Genomic DNA, 18,071 nt, shown 5'->3' on the forward strand with positions numbered 1-18,071 from the left:
CACTGCTGATCGGTGAGTGATTGACAGGAAAGGGGCGTTTCTGGGTGGTAACTGAGCATTTTCCGGGAGTGTGCTAAAAAAGGCAGGCGTGTCAGGGAAAAACGCGGGAGTGTCTGGAGAAACGGGGGAGTGGCTGGCCGAACGCAGGGCATGTTTGTGATGTCAAACCAGGAACTAAACGGACCGAGCTGATCGCAATCTAGGAGTAGGTCTGGAACTACTCAGAAACCGCAAAGAGTTATTTAGTAGCAATTCTGCTAATCTTTCGTTCGCTATTCTGCTAAGCTAAGATACACTCCCAGAGGGCGGCGGACTAGCGTTTGCAATGCTGCTAAAAGCAGCTAGCGAGCGAACAACTCGGAATGACCACCTATGTTCTAAAGAGACTTTTGGTTAGAAAACAATAGACCTTTGAAATCTTTGCTTGCAACAACACAAGATCTTCCCTTTATTCTGAGGCCTTATTTAATCATACACTGTCTGGAGGTACATCTTTTAGAGCTATTTACTAACTTTGTTCAAAAGGTGCATACAGGGTTGTAAAGAGAAATCTTGGGCCCCGGTACAGCATTAGACAACTTTTAATCAATGTAACGTTATCAACAAATACTGTACATTGCACATTACAGTACTATTGTACAGTAGACTATTTTTAATGAAAAAAATTAACAGTATAAACACATACTATACATTGCACCTTATAGTATTGTACAGTAGACTACTTTTAATGAATAAATGTAACTCTTTCAACAAATACTGTACATTGCAATACTATTGTACAGTGAGAAGCGGCCATGTGACCGGTGCTCGGCATTCCGGCGGTCACCATGTTGACACTGGAATCCCGAGCGCTCAAAATGCCAGTCGACGGAATGCCGACCCACAGGGTCTACTCCGACTTCTGGGTGTCTACGACACCCATAGAGTGGGTATAGAACCGAGCCCACTGCGTGTCGAGCGCTCCCACCCCACCCCCCTTCCGCCAGCATTCTGCTACCGGGATCCCGGGGATGGTATTCTGACCGCTGGGATTCCGGCAGCCGGCAACTCTATCCCAACCCTGTACAGTAGATTATTTTTAATGAATATAAGTAATTTTATCAACAAATACATTGCAATACTGTTGTACAACAGAGTACTTTTAATTAATCAATGTAACTTTATCAACAAATACATTGCAATTCTGTTGTACAGTAGACTACTTTTAATTAATCAATGTAACTTTATCAACCCATACGTTGCACATTACAATACTGTTGTAGAGTAGACTACTTTTAATTAATCACTGTAATTTTATCAACAAATACATTGCAATACTGTTGTAGACTACTTTTAATTAATCAATGTAACGTTATCAACAAATACATTGCAATACTGTTGTACAGTAGACTACTTTTAATTAATCAATGTAACCTTATCAACAAATACATTGCAATACTGTTGTAGAGTAGACTACTTTTAATTAATCAATGTAACTTTATCAACAAATACATTGCAATACCGTTGTACTTTAGACTACTTATAATTAATCAATGTAACTTTATCAACCCATACGTTGCACATTACAATACTGTTGTACAGTAGACTACTTTTAATTAATCAATGTAACTTTATCAACAAATACATTGCAATACTGTTGTACAATAGACTACTTTTAATTAATCAATGTAACTTTATCAACAAATACATTACAATACCATTGTACAGTAGACTACTTATAATTAATCAATGTAACTTTATCAACCCATACGTTGCACATTACAATACTGTTGTACAGTAGACTACTTTTAATTAATCAATGTAACTTTATCAACAAATACATTGCAATACTGTTGTACAATAGACTACTTTTAATTAATCAATGTAACTTTATCAACAAATACATTGCAATACCGTTGTACAGTAGACTACTTATAATTAATCAATGTAACTTTATCAACCCATACGTTGCACATTACAATACTGTTGTACAGTAGACTACTTTTAATTAATCGCTGTCATTTTCTGCAGTGTTACTGTAACTATTGCCTTGCTGTTTCTTTATACAGTATAATAATACAGTACATATTGTAAACTTCTAAATTCCGCTGGAAAATAGTTCTGAAAGCCACTGGTGCCCTGAGTCCTGAGCTTATGGGCAATGAGATCCTTTCCTGCAACAGAATGCATTGTGAACCTCACCTGCAGTATTCATTAAACTTACGAAGGGGAGCAAATTCTCTAAATATAAACCAGCTATTGTTGTGCTTCCTCCTCGCTGCGCCATAGCACTGCTGCCATTTATCCTAAGACGTATTGGAACACAGCATGGTGTTTTTATTTCTAAACACTATTACTCTGGATGTTTTTCTCTCCTCTGTTGCTTATTCGTTGCCATCAGATTTTGTGTCAGTCATCTCGTATATCAGAGCAAAGGGACAAGTAAAATGAAACATTGCAGACCATGGAAACTGCCTTTATTTTTTCAGAAATTCCGCAAGATACTAGCACTGTAACAAGAAAAACTTGCACATAAAAATAATAAATAGGGGTCTATTTACTAAGCCTCAGGTGGAGATAAACTGGGCGGAGATTAAGGACCAGCCAATCACCTCCTAACTGTCATTTTTCAAACCCAGCCTGTGACATGACAGTTAGGAGCTGATCGGCTGGTACTTTACCTCCGTCTACTTTATCTCCATCCAAGGCTTAGTAAATAGACCCCAAAGTTACTAAAATTAAACATGTCTGTCACCCAGTGGTTTTATTATTTCATTCTAAGGACTAAATGTAATAGCCTTTGGTCTGCAGTAGGTTTGGGATTTTGGGGATCATTCCGAGTTGATCGCTAGCTGCATTTGTTCGCAGCGCAGCGATCAGGCTAAAAAACACCAGTTCTGCGCAATGCGCACGCGCGACGTACAGGCACAACGAACGATGCAGTTTTGCACTGGGTCTAGCGATGCATTTCAGTCGCACTGCTTGCCGCAGAGTGATTGACAGGAAGGGGGCGTTTCTGGGTGGCAACTGACCGATTTCAGGGAGTGCTTGGAAAAACGCAGGCGTGCCAGGGAAAACGCAGGCGTGGCTGGGCGAACGCAGGGCGGGTGTGTGACGTCAAATTTGGAACTGAATAGTCTGAAGTGATCGCAAGCGCTGAGTAGGTTTTGAGCTGCTCTGAAACTACACAAAAATTTTTTGCAGGCGCTCTGCGATCCTTTCGTTCGCACTTCTGCTAAGCTAAAATACACTCCCAGTGGGCGGCGGCATAGCGTTTGCACAGCTGCTAAAAACTGCTAGCGAGCGAACAACTCGGAATGACCCCCTTTGTGCGCGCTTGCCTGTTTGTTTTTTTAAAGCGGCAATCCTCTTCAATGCAAAACCAGGTTGGTTTGCCTTGTAAATGATTACCACTTTAAAAGTAAGGGCATGCTCACACAAAGTTCCGCACCAGCTCACAAGCTATTACATTTTGCTCTTAACCTTAATTTAAACCTAACTGTAGAAATAAAGATATTGGCAAAATGAGGTCACAACCTAATTTATTGATCGGCAGAAAAAAGCATTGTGAACCTCGGCCATAGCCTAATAAGTTTATTTAAATAAATGGAGTAGAAGCCCCCCAGTGCAAACAGGATTAGGCATTACCCCGACCCCTAAATTGGCCGAGTACTGGTCCCTCCCGGAGATTGAGGTCAGGTCCTCCCCTGAGGTAGTGACATATTCGCTGCTCTCAAAGAGAAGTGCTACCCAAACACTCATGCACCACAAGAGGCCACTGAGGAGCACTGCTTACCACCTAGCAGAGCCTTCCCTCTTGGAAGAAATGCAACAACAAAAAACAATCCAAGAAAATTTTGTTGGAGAAAGTTTGAGAAACTGTACGTGAATAGTTCAAGCATCTCTGCTTATTAAAAGATGGACCAACAGAAGCTTGATAGTAGTATTATTACTCATTTTATTTATAAGGTGCCACAAGTGTTTCGCAGCGCCATACATCCGGCACACATTAGAACAATACAGGGAACACAGAACAAAACATTACAGAAACAGAAAAACTAAAACAGATCACAGGTAACAATTAGAACCACAATCTCAGAACAAAATACAGCCAAGATGTAAGGAAGCAGAGGCGTAATCAGCGTACTATTACGGGAGAGCAGCTGTTGGAAGAGACAAACCATTATGTGCAAGAGGAGATGCGGGTATGGAGGGTCACTGAGTAGGAGAGAGCTGTAATAGAAGTCTGAGAGGAAAGGGCTGTGAGAATAAGAGGGAAGACAACCTTACTCCAAGGAGTTTACAATCTAGGGGGAAGGGGGAGACAGACAGGGGACTTGGGGCATGAGCAGGAAGCCTGATGGTGGAAAGTACGCAAGGCAGAGATGGCAGAGGTATGAGGCAGGAGGTAGGGAGAGCAGCCTCAAGACTAGGTTATGCGAATGGGTACGCTTTGATGAACAGGTGGGTTTTCAGTGCCGGGGAGAGTCTGTAAGAGCGAGGTAGCTCGTTCCATTGAACGGGGCGGCACAGGCAAAATCTTGGGTTCCATTGGCCAACTGGAGAGGGCGGGAGGGAGTACGTAGGGAGATGAGGTTGAAGATGTAGGGAGTAGTGGAATTAGAGAGGGTCTTGTACGTGAGGGTGAGGCATTTGAAGAGGATTCTGTAGGGGAAGGGGAGGGGCAGATGTGGAGCGGCGGTAGAGGAAGATAAGTCTACCTGCAGAGTTGAGAACAGAACAGATCGGAGTGGAGCGAGATGGGTGCGTGTGAGACCAGCGAGGAGAATGTTGCAATAGTCGAGCTGTGAGATGACCAGCGAGTGAATAATAACTTTGGTTGCAGTCTGGGAGAAGATTGGCCTGATTCGCGCGATGTTGGGTAGCTGGAACTGACAGTATTGAGTCAGAGTTTGGAAGTAGGGGGTGAAGGAGAGGGAGGAGTGAAGAGTGATGCCCAAGCACTTTTTGAGTTGGGGAACGGGGAGATGATGGTGTTGTCAACCATAAATAGAGTAATATAATCAGCTGCAAGCCAAACGCACTTCAATAAGAAAACATAGGCCCTCATTCCGAGTCGTTCGCTCGGTATTTTTCATCGCATCGCAATGAAAATCCGCTTAGTACGCATGCGCAATATTCGCACTGCGACTGCGCCAAGTAATTTAACAATGAAGATAGTATTTTTACTCACGGCTTTTTCATCGCTCCGGCGATCGTAATGTGATTGACAGGAAATGGGTGTTACTGGGCGGAAACACGGCGTTTTATGGGCGTGTGGTTGAAAACGCTACCGTTTCCGGAAAAAACGCAGGAGTTGCCGGAGAAACGGGGGAGTGTCTGAGCGAACGATGGGTGTGTTTGTGACGTCAAACCAGGAACGACAAGCACTGAACTGATCGCACAGGCAGAGTAAGGTTGAAGTTACTCAGAAACTGCTCAGTAGTTTGTAATCGCAATATTGCGATTACATCGGTCGCAATTTTAAGAAGCTAAGATACACTCCCAGTAGGCGTAGGCTTAGCGTGTGTAACTCTGCTAAATTCGCCTTGCGACCGATCAACTCGGAATGAGGGCCATAAACCTTTCTTTTGCATATTACAAAACTTGTTGTTAGATTTGCAGAAGTTGTCAGTATGCACTGCCGTATATCTGTCAATCCCTGGTAGCAGCGCTGTAATCTGCAAACTTGCTTCTGCACTCTCTTACGGTCTTCCACAACACACTCAAAACAGCCATCTATATGATGCATCTATATGATGCATTTCTTTGTATTTCTTTTCCATGAGAGCACAGAATACAGCGGATCACACTCTGAGAGACATTAAGAGGTTAATTTACGAAGAACCGCGTTTTGCCAAATATTAAATGCGGTAGTGATCAATCGGACATGGGAGTATTTTTCAAAATCAAATGCGGGTATTTGCTGTGAGACCATGTTTTCTGTGTCCGTGTTTTCCGATGGTGTATGCAGTCTTGTTTGGCGAGTGCAACAAACCTCTTGCGGGCTCGCTGCGGTTGTCGCAGGTTCTATTCCCGCTCTATGGGTGTTTGTGGACACCCACGAATGGAAATAGCCCCTGCTAGTCGGCATGCCGACTGTCGGGATTCTAAGGGGGCAGGATGTAGGGGGAGGTATTGTGACCAGCTGTCTCCTGACCACGAGTCACATAACTACACCTTGCATGTATGTATTATTTATTTATTACCAGTTTATTACCAGTTATTTATATAGCGCAAACATATTCTGCAGCGCTTTACATTAAACTTATACTGTCATGGCGTGTGTCTTGTCTTTATTGTAATATTTCTTTTACATGGGGACTACAGGTACCAGTGGGCCCTTAAAGCCCCACATGGTGATACTTGTGGTTCTGTAAGTACCAGCATGTGAGGGAGGCCTGCTGAGACCTGTAGTCCTCCCCCTGTAAAAGACAATATTTTTACTGAATGCTAGCAACAGTGTGTTTGTATTTGTGTGTGTGTGTGTGTGTGTGTGTGTGTGTGTGTGTGTGTGTGTGTATATATATATATATATATATATATATATATGTATATAGGAAAACAGTTAGCCGGCATTCTCAGGACTTTATCACAGAATCACAGGCAGCAGAGCCCCCGGATTAACAGCCTGGTTAATCCGGGGGTCCTGCTGCCTGTGATTCTGTGATAATGTCCTGAGAATGCCGCCTAATTGTTTTCCTGTATCCTGCATTCCTATGCTTTGGATGGCACCAGGCACCTTTCCTTTCTAAGGTAATTCTGGAGTGCCGAACGCCTGCTTATATATATATATATATATATATATATAATCTCCAAAGGGTGATATTTGGCGCATAGAAAACCTTCCTCCAGACAGTTGGTTGGGTTAATAGCGTATAGGTTTAATTCAGAGCACTTTCCCTTTAATTCCCAGGGTGGCTGCCTATTTTTCCAAATGGCCCGCTGTTCAGTCAGGTCTTCTTAAAATCTACAAAAACAAAATGAAAAAAGGCACCTCCTAGTGCAATACTGATAGTATGATCAACCTCCACCAATAACACCCTATAAGTGGGAGGTGTACCATAATCAGTGGTCTTAAACCACCTTAAAGCAGCGTGTATAGATCCAATACTTTTCCCCGATTCTGATAATTAATTTTCTGGGTACAGTGGTCACTCAGATGTCCCAAGGCTCAATTCTCATAATCGCCCAGATGCAAAAAAATGAGAAGCAAAACGACCATAGTGTAGTAAAGTTTAAAAAACACACATATTTATTTGGTATAACACATAAAGTAAGTAGTTGCCCGTACCATATACATATAAAAGAATAAAAACAGCTTATCTGATATCAAATATGTCAGTCCATCGGTCTGTCACTCAACGCGTTTCGTCCGTTGCTTACTGCAGGACTTCCTCAGGAGTGTGTACAGAAAGGCCCCCTAGGACCTCTATTTATACCCCTCTTAATGGGGAAGATTGCTTCAAAATGCTTTATATATAACCTTTAATAGCCTTTAAGGGTACTTGCCAGGGTGCACTCCCATGGGCTAGTCAGCCCCACATACCAACATGTACAGCAAGGTGGCACTCCTGGACTTCATTCAATTGGAAAAAGGTGCTTTTATTTGCCATGTTTATATATAAATATGATACTGGCAGGCTTGTAAAACTCCATATACCAGGCACAGCTCACAAAGCGTTATTTTTGGAGACTTGTAGGGTGTGATTGTTACATTAATAGTAAACTTGTCAGGTGTAGAGTTCATTGCTTGCATCTTTTAGGAACTAATTAGAAGCTGATCGGCTGGTCTATGTAAAAGCCTGTCTGTCCAGATTGCAGAAGTTTCTCAACCTTCTATCTCTTTCTCTGTTAATCATTATTTCATAGGTGTAATGTATAATTAGAACATCACTAAGCATAAAAATGCACATAGACTTATACAGAAGAGCTACTAAAACCATATTGAGAAGTTCCAGAAACGTTCTCTCTCCCCGACCTCCCACACACTAGATCATCACCTCCACTCTTTCTCTGTCCTCCATTTTTTTTGCTTACTCCCTCCTCTAACTTCTGATCCTTCTTCTCTATCCCGCCTTCCCACACCCCTACCTTCCCTTCTCCCAGACTTTATTTTTCCTCTCTCTATCTCCACCCCTCATCCATATACAGTATGTCTATATCTTTCTCACACTGGGGTGAAGCATAAGTAATGACTTCATCTTTATGCTGGATCATGTCGGCCATTTTCTTGTAGCACACAACCTTCTGGTAAATAATAAACTTAATTTACCAGGAGAAGGTCGTTACAAGAAAATTGTAGCTGACTTCCACCACAACAATGGTCTCTGTGGAACTTGTTTGAGTTTCCTGCATTCTTGTGAGTTTCCTCTGATTTTGCTGGTGTCTTACCATAGTTAATAAAACATTTTCTCGTAGGTGACGAGGCCTTTAATTAATTGTCCCTACAATGTGTATGAGAATTTGTGTTCCTGTGGTGGGGAATTAGTCTGTAAACTCCCTTGACTTATATGAATGAATTAATGTTGTAACTGGAAAGCATGGCGTCAAATATTGTCAATATATTTGTCAGACTCTCCACCTCTCTACAAAACTTCAAACACGCTCACTTGTCCTACTTCTTCATCAAACCCAACCATCTCTCATCCTACAAAGAAAGATTAATAGAGGACTGATGCGCCTCTGAGAGCTGCGGTGGGGAAGTCTACAGGACGTCACTCAACGACCATAGCGTAATAGATAAGAAAAAATTTAGATATCCCTTCTGCGCTCATCAAATCTCAGGAAATTGGTATGGAGTGAAAAAAATCTGTGTACAACGTCAAAAGTCTATCTGTCCAAAATCTTTGAAACATTTCCAATATGTTCTCTCCTTTTCTCAAGTGGTATTCTTATTATAACATGATGAGAGGTGGTAAAGTACGTATCATACTTATGTGACAACGTGATGTAATCCTCACATAAAGGTATCTTTATTTGCTGTAGTCCTTGATCGAAGGTCTAACTTTCCTTCTGTAGGCGAAAGATGGTTGACTCTTCTCAGAAATAAAAACAGAAGGGGGGGTAGACAGGACGACGACCAATGGTGTAGTATGTATGTATCGCTGATGTGAATCTATACGTTCTTGCTCCCCATTCCTGTCTTAGAACAGTAATGTGCGTACCATACTCACATCCATACAGGAAAGTGAACACATATAAAGGTATCTTTAGCCCGGCTACGATGCAATATTCTCAATCTCGTATCCCCCAACCGAGGTCACCAGACATGTTGTAGAAATAGAATCAAAATTACATATAATGGGCGTACCTCACTCACACTGGAATGCGTGGAGCTCCGTACATAAAGGTATCTTTCAGAGAGTCCCAGATCTTCTTTATTTCAATCCGTACCTCTGTTCCTCAAATCATGCAGCCCAAGTTAAGTACACAAATTGTCCTGGCCCTCACATTAGTTTCGACTAATGTCTTTTTCAAGGAGAGAGGAGGGGGAGCAAGAACGTATAGATTCACATCAGCGATACATACATATTACACAATTGGTCATCCTCCTGTCTCCCTCCCTTCTGTTTTTATTTCTGAGGAGAAGAGTCAACCATCTTTCGCCTAAAGAAGGAAAGTTAGACCTTCGATCAAGGACTACAGCAATTAAAGATACCTTTACGTGAGGATTACATCACATTGTCAGGTGAGTATGGTACGCACTTTACCACGTCTCATCATTTCAAAGATTTTGGACAAATAGACTTTTCACGTTGTACACAGATTTTTTCACTCCATACCAATTTCCAGAGATTTGATGAGCGCAGAAGGGATATCTACAGTTTTTTCTTATCCATCTCTCATCCTAACCCTCTGTCCCATGCTCACTGTCAACCCCATCGGTCACCCGTCTTTCAGCGCATCCCCTTTAGAATGTTGGCTCTCACAAGCAGGGCCCTCTTCCCTCGTGTTCTTTTCTTTCTCTTACTTATACTATCATCTTCTTCAATGATACCTAACCATTTGTTTTCACCACCCTGTTGCTTATTTGAGTGCTATGACCACTGATGCAGCAATGTCTATAAATTATGTACTGGTATTATAAGCAACTGACTTCTTTTGAGGTCCTTTGTTTTTGTAATTTGTTAGGCACTGCAGATTCCTTGTGGCACCATATAAATAAAGAATAATAATACGTGATACTGAAGTTGTGAACAATATTATTTAGTTGGAGAAAACCACTTTCAGAAGCCAGAATATTATATTTTGTTATTTTAAACTTCTATTGTAACACCGCTAATGAATACTTCTGGTTCCCTACTGACTTACATACTGCATGCTAGATTTTAGTATTTTGTTGAGCCTATAAAGCAGAATAATTCTAAAAGTTGGTGTATTTGGGGAAATAAAAAAGCTTTTGTAAACCGCAGCTGCCAATCTTATTTTATACAGTTTACAACATAAAAACAACATCTGATTAGTGGATATGGGTTGTAGTGCCTCTTCTACAAAGTTGTGCACCATTTCTAAGAAGTCACTTGAGAGGTAGAGTCGTTGCTCTCTCCAAAAATAATGGGGAAAACAGTTTGCGATAAAAAAAAAAAAAGTTAAAACTGCTATGGGATACGACAATCATTATGGGTTTCTCGTGTGTGTAAAATCTGTGCTTGTAAATTTAAATACTGCATCATAGTCATTTAATTCAATGATTATAGTCTTTTACCAGCGGGCATAAAGAGCCAATGTTGTTATTTTGTTTCCTTTCTAAGTATATATTTAACAACTCGTGCTCTTGGCAATTTATGTAATGGAGTATGTTTACTTGCACCTGAATTGAATATTACCATTAAACTAGACATTTTTGGTTTATATGATATGTGTTTTATGTTTTTTTATACAGACTCCCAGACCTTTAAACATCATTAAGCAGAACAATGGAGAGCAGATCATTAGGAGACGGACAAGGAAACGCCTTAACCCAGAAGCTCTTCAGACAGAACAGTTAAGCAAACATCAGAGAGGGAATAGCGATGAACAAACTAATGGAAGTCCTCTAGAGAGGAGGTCGGATGACCATTCAGTGGAAGGACACCAGAGAGAAGGTCAGCAAATTGGTATGAATAAATTTGATTCCCAACCTTCATTGACTAAAAGCCATTCTGCTCAGCAGACCATAATAGTCAGCCAAACTATGGATATCCACAAAAGGATGCAACCTTTGCACATACAGATTAAAAGTCCTCAGGAAAGCAGTGGAGATCCAGGAAACAGTTCATCTATTTCCGACGGCAAAGGCAGCTCAGAAAGAGGTAGTCCAATAGAAAAGTATATGAGACCTATTAAACACCCAAACTACTCTCCCCCAGGAAGTCCTATAGAAAAGTATCAATACCCACTCTTTGGACTTCCGTTTGTTCACAATGACTTCCAAAGTGAAGCTGACTGGCTGAGATTTTGGAGTAAATATAAGCTGTCCGTTCCTGGGAATCCTCACTACTTGAGTCATGTGCCTGGCCTACCAACCCCTTGCCCAAACTATGTGCCTTATCCCACCTTTAATCTGCCTGCTCAATATTCCACTGTTGGATCAGATAATGACATTCCTCTAGACTTGGCAATGAAGCATTCCAGACCTGGATCAGCATCCAGTGGGGCCTCAAAAGAAAAGACAAAGTCACCTTTGAGTTCGAAGAATGATGGTCCATTAAGTGTAGTGAAAACTGAGAAAGTGGAGAGAAGTACACAAGATGAACTCTCAACAAAATGTGTGCACTGTGGCATAGTCTTTTTGGATGAAGTTATGTATGCTCTACATATGAGCTGCCACGGGGAAAGCGGACCTTTTCAATGTAGTATATGCCAACATCTTTGCACGGACAAGTATGATTTCACGACTCATATTCAGAGAGGCCTACATAGGAACGTTGCACAAGCTGAAAAAAATGGAAAAACTAAAGAATAAAATTTAGCACTTAGCACAATAAATTAGAATTGGGTTTTCTGAATAGAAATTCAGTAGCTTGTAATCTATGACAATGTTTGCAATTTACTTATGGGGTGACGTGAGATTCTGATTCTCAGTTTCCACTTCTGACAAACACATGAACTGTTAACAGATTGTTATGGTCAATCCAACATGTACATACTACATGTAATTACCTAAAATGTTGCCCATTGAATCTGTCAAAATATAATGATTATTTGAGTAATCAAACATGGTGTTTGGTCTTTTACCCAATGTTGTAATGGAGTCAATATTCAAAGTAATGACCCCAAAAATGTTTTTCTATATTATCAAAGACCACCACAAAGTCTGTGTTCTAATTGAAAAAGCAATGGGCTGAGATTATTTTTAAATATCTTGGAATTATTTGGTCTTGTTGCGGGCACTTAATGTATTCCCTGACCATGTAAACTGACACATTGATAATTGAGAACAGACATAACTACTTTTCAAAGTTAAAAAATAAGGAAATATATATATAGTTCATAATATTTTTTTAATGTTGCCTTGGCTAGTTCCAAAAAGAGTGAGTGTTGGATCATCCATTAGTGCAACTCTACTGTTATTTTCATATAGAGTTACATTATCTTGAAAAAATTATAATGTGTACAAATGCCTCAAAAGTGGCTTAAAGTACAATATGATGTCGATTGCCTTTTGTTTCTCTAAGAACTAGAATGCAATAAAAGAGTAATTATCATACTAAATTTGTAGGTATTCATTAAGTGTAACACACACATCGCCATTGTGCCTCTCTACATTTCTGGAAATAGATTGAGTTGAAACTGACAACTCTATTAAACGATAACAATGCCTTCACCTCTCATCCACACCCTCATTTACAACAGTCACACTCCACAATAATAGCATGTGTCCCTTTTGACCACAAAAATTCCTGACTGTCCTTAAAAAATTAAAAAAGCTAAAAAAAACAACACACAAACATAGGATTGTTGAGTGCAGAAATAGATTACATGCCATTAGGCCCAAGACAAAATACTGGTTACCAGATAGGCAGCCTATCAGAGCTAGGGAGGCCAATCCTGGGATCGATACTAGTGGGATTTATACCAAAAAACGGACGGGATTTAATCGTGGGATTTACCTGCCCCATTGTTTAATGCCGGGCAGCATTGAGTGTCCTCAGGAGGTTCAGACGCTGCCCGGCTCCTCCTGCCCCCAGCAGTGCGTACTGCGCAGTGTGATGCCAGCCGCCCGTGCCACCCGGATCTCGACGCCCGCGAGCCCGTCTCCCACCCAGTATTAGTGTAGGCTGGGTTGGGGTGGGCGGGTCTTCAACTTAAATCCCGGGATTTATTTTTTTTCAATCTCAATACCCGGGATTGAAAAAAAGACCTGGGATTGGCCTCCCTAATCAGAGCCTACAGGCTGCTTGGCAGGAGATGTAGTTGCCAAATGGATGATCCAGTAATGCTTGCGGAAGGCAGGAAATGCAACACAGTCTTTGTTGTATGGTTTGGAGAAAGGCATATTATCCAATAGGATGAGTGGACAATTTCAGGTCTAGAGCAGGAATGGCTGGAATGTCACACTTTGCATGTTCTTGTTAAGAGGATTATACAGTATATGAAAGGAACACTCCTTAGCTTAAATGCTCAGGGAATAGCACTAAGACGTTGCATAAATGAAGGTGCTGATTTGCCAGCCATTAATCTTTTCTGTTATGGGTACTGTACTACTTAGCAATACAGCACTTCCATCTAGACAACACGTATGCATAGGTGTTACAAGCTACTGGATACGCTGTCAGATTGTCCTGTTTTTTTTTGTCATTAACAAAGTTGGGAAAACAAAAGTCTTATTTTTCTAGTAATTATTAATGTATTACATTTCAAATAATGGTGCCTGACATATAAAAATAATTATTTTTTATTATGTACATATGCAACAAAGATATTCCATCATGCATTAGAGCCATTTTGGCTCGGCCTCGCTGTTTACATTTGCAGATGTAGCAAATAAGGTAATGAAGCAACTCTTTCTATTGCAGTAGATAACCCTTCTTTGTGCTTTAAACTTATAATCTATTACATGAAATAAATATATTTGTTGGTAAAATGAGACGTAAAAAAAAAAAAGAAGGACATCTGAACTATTTTTATTTCTATTTAGGATAAAAGGGTAGCACTATTCATTCCAAGTAGATTTTGTGTTAGCTCACATTGGTATGCTTCAGAACATTTATCCACTTTATTGCTTTGTCTATGTTTCGTACGAAACATTTCCAAAATCCTGTTACTCGCTGTGTGAACTACAGAATAGGGTTTTTTTTGTTTATTGCATCTTTTAGTAGCAATGCACTTCAAAGTATGTTGTTCAGCGGTTTGTCCTTTTTTGGGATGGGTGAGGGTTAGTGGTGTTTAGAGGGAATCTTTATTTCCAGCTATACGGTTTCATAGCTTGGATTTCAAAGTGTATCTGATATAAAAAAAATTAACTTTACAGAGAATGAAGTCAATATGCCGTTGTGGTATTTGTTATTTGTAAACATTTTGTTTTTATCATTATTAAAAAAACAGAGCAAGATGCTTTTTTTAAATTTGTAAACAGGGGGCTTTGTGACAAACTTTATCATAATATACATGACATATTGAGATGTGATAAAATATTTACTTAACCCTGGAAATCTGTTTAAGCATTTCCAATACAAAAATTAAGGGCACTTTTATTTATGAAAATGTTTTGAACATTTGGTGCTTCTAAATTCAGGGACAGTAGGTTGGAGAAAAAATTAGCAAATTTGAATTATTTACCCTACAGAAAAAAATGGTTAATGTTATAACTCCCTTTATGCATGAAACAGAAATATCATAAATAGATGTTAAGTGCCAATATTTTTACAGAGAAACTGGTGATTTTTTTTTAATATATTTTTACAGTGCCACCACTACAATTTGGGGTAAATATTGTGTATACATCTGCCAATTGAAGTTGTTATGGCATGAAAAAAAATTATATTTGATAAAAAACCCTCTTTTTCTATTTGCTTTAACTTGAAAATACAGAAATATGTTATAGTTTCCCACCCATTTTCTGTAACATAAAGAAGGAGAAACGCACTTGGTGACTGCCATAAATATTTATTTATCTTTTTTTGTATTTACTCTTGCATCATATATTGTGGATGCTCCTTACACAAATGAGGAATTAATATTACCTCCAATTGAATTATTCTTTTTTTAATTGAATACTTTTACAAAGCCTGGCTACTGTCCAGTTTATGAAATCTGTAAATTATAAGAGGTACAAATATTTTCATTTTTTTATTTTTTACTTTGATATGTTTAAACACTTATTAAATATTTATGAAGTGGGCTGCACAAGAGAAGCCATTGACACACTATATTCTTTGTATGTCCAGTCAATATGTCTTACTGAATATGCTTTGATAAATAATTTACCAATGTCTTCCATTGTCTGTATTTTTCTTTTTGTTATTTTTATTCCATGGGTAAATATATACTTCTTTTTTTTAAGTGTATATGTTACCTAAAAGGGTAATAATATAAAACATATCTGGTGAGTTCTCCAAATCCCCAAAATATATGTTTTTGCTTTATTTAACATATCTACACATTTACTATACTAAAAAAAAATACAATGCATTTTCAAGTAAATTCTTTTTATATCATATGCTACCTGCAAGCAGGTATACTTGCTTTTTAGTGATAGGAATTATTTGATATTTTACTGCAGTCAATTTCAAGCTAAGAGTTCAATGTATTCTTATCTTTCAGAAAAGGCATTATTGACAATATTTTAATGTATATTAAAAATGCCGTTTTAAAGTCTGGAATTATATTAATGTTTAGATTTATGAAATTTTAATGTCTGTCAAAACAGTTTTTATTGGAGTTAATGTAGCTTTTATTTAAAATGAACAACCTCACAATCCTAGATGTCCTATATAAATATAAGTAAACCGGACATATGTATATGAGCCATACTAAACAGATTTCTTTAGCAGATCCAGTATCTAGACTAAATATTCAGTGTATTTAACAGGTTGTTTTTTTTTTTCTTACTCCTTTTCCTTACAGGTACAAATCCTTTTTGGGAGTGTAATTATATAATGTAAAGCATAGTAAAAAAAATAAAAATAAATAAAAATTGGGTCTGGAAGATGGTTGGTTACATCATCTTAGCCAGTTTTTGTAGGCAAGACCAAGAGTGGCCAGAATTAAGGTGGTCATTGAATTAATAGTATATGCTGCATACGGTGTGTATGTAGAACATACATATCCATTTATTTAAATTCCATTGGAACTGGTCTTTGCAATCAATCAATTTCTAGTCTTTTATGATTGATGAGATAAATGTGTTCTAAAATGAAACTGTGCTTTAAAAGCACTTTGGGAATGGCATAGGGAGTGTGGAACATCTCAATATGCACTGTATTATATAATTTCATTATTCATTCTAATTAATCAGTATGCACCAGCAAGTCCTCTTTCTATAAAACCTTGTATTGCTGAGAAAAGGAAACATTTAGTCTTGACAAAATTTACCTGTCTGATGTCTGTCTTACCACACAATATTTGTTTGTTTGTTTCTTCATTCTGCATGTTATTTTTTTCCCCCACAAACATGTTCTCTTGTGTATTTCTATTGCATTAAAGAATAAAAAAAATAATCAGGCAGTAAAGATGTCTGTTACATCTAAACTTGAATAATAAAGTTTTACCACCAGTTATAAAACATTGATTATTGTTTTCTTTAGTAGTTCTCAAACAAGAACACAACATTACTACTATAGGGTATAGTGGACTTCTTTCCAGAATGTCTGAACTTTTGGGGAGTCCTCCTTGATTTCCCAGGAGAGTAGGACACCCTCCCAGATCTTTTTCCTCTGTCTTGTGATGTGATCAAATCCAGGAGTATGTGAAACATTTAGTTAGTCCCTGCTTTATCTGCATGAGTGTATGAAATGCGTCATTGCTCAGTAGAAAAGCCTGATTATGTATATAGCGTCAACATGTCCCTGTTGCAGGATGATACAAATCGCAACATTGTGCAGATATGGGCAAGGCCACCATAATGTGAAACACGTCATCACCCCCACCCCCACCCCCTTCCCAACCCTTGCCTCTTGGACCTTCCTTCTAGAGTATCTGGATGGTAGTTTAAACATGAGTTAAGTAAGCTTTAAGTAATATTCTGTGACTACAACACTGATACACACTGGTATATATATAGCTGCTATTATATATAATTAACATTGAGATTAAAATGTGTATAAGATACAAGGGAAAAAGGGCACTAGCAAAAATGTCACTGTGTTTGTGGTATAAAGTGCTCTTCTAATCTCTATTGGACACTTCTTTTGTAACACACATCTTTCAGCCAAAAGCTCGTGCCCCCCTCTCTCTCTAATATATATATATATATTGTCAAAGTCAGAAAAATGTCTCAATGCACGTTGCCATATTTGCACCGCACACTGGTCCGTGCTGCGCATGCGTACGCTCTCCCGTGGAAGCGCATACCCGCAATAGCGTGCACTCGCACGCGCAGTATGCGCATTTACGGTAGAGTTTATGTGATCGTAGCGTGCGACTCATTAGTTACAGATGTTCACAATTAATGTAGTTTATAGATCATGATCCCTTTGATAGTTTCTGTAAGTTTGGTTAAAGTATAATGTCCCAGAGCTGAGGAATCCCTCTTTGCATCGTACGAAGGGTTTAACAGGAATCATACTGCAGTGTTTGGTACCCATCGGAAGAGTATTTAATTAGCAATATTCCGGTGTTGGTTTGGAGCGTATTAATCGCTCGTGCGAATAGTTATGGACATAAGAAGTTTATGTCCATTTCTATGATTTGCACATACTCAGGTATGCGGCGGGAAACCCAGTTTCCCACCCACCTGAGCTGTTGGAAATCGTCACAGCCCACCTGTATGAATCACCCTATGACCTTTTGTTATGATACAGGGCCGAATTCCTTCGGCCAATGGACAATGGGATTGTAGGACCAGGAGATTGCATTGTGTGTGGGGCATAAATAGGCAGGCCGACCACATCCAGCTCTCACTCTCTCATCAACGGTTATCTGCTGATAACCGGGAGCTGGATATCGAG

At 39.2% G+C, this 18,071-nt stretch overlaps 1 protein-coding gene across 3 annotated transcripts in view; it reads left to right on the plus strand.

Annotated features, from left to right (window-relative positions):
• Positions 1–16,565, plus strand: part of TRPS1 (transcriptional repressor GATA binding 1) — a 331,746-nt gene extending 315,181 nt beyond the window's left edge. For all 3 annotated transcript variants that reach the window (XM_063924484.1, XM_063924486.1, XM_063924485.1), the window contains one exon: positions 10,865–16,565. In XM_063924484.1, coding sequence (XP_063780554.1) covers positions 10,865–11,926 — 1,062 coding nt within the window. In that variant the 3' untranslated portion in view covers positions 11,927–16,565. The remainder of the gene's footprint in view (positions 1–10,864) is intronic.
• Positions 16,566–18,071: the final 1,506 nt, after the last annotated feature.

Source organism: Pseudophryne corroboree, chromosome 5, assembly GCF_028390025.1.
Source record: "Pseudophryne corroboree isolate aPseCor3 chromosome 5, aPseCor3.hap2, whole genome shotgun sequence".
Taxonomy (NCBI): domain Eukaryota; kingdom Metazoa; phylum Chordata; class Amphibia; order Anura; family Myobatrachidae; genus Pseudophryne; species Pseudophryne corroboree.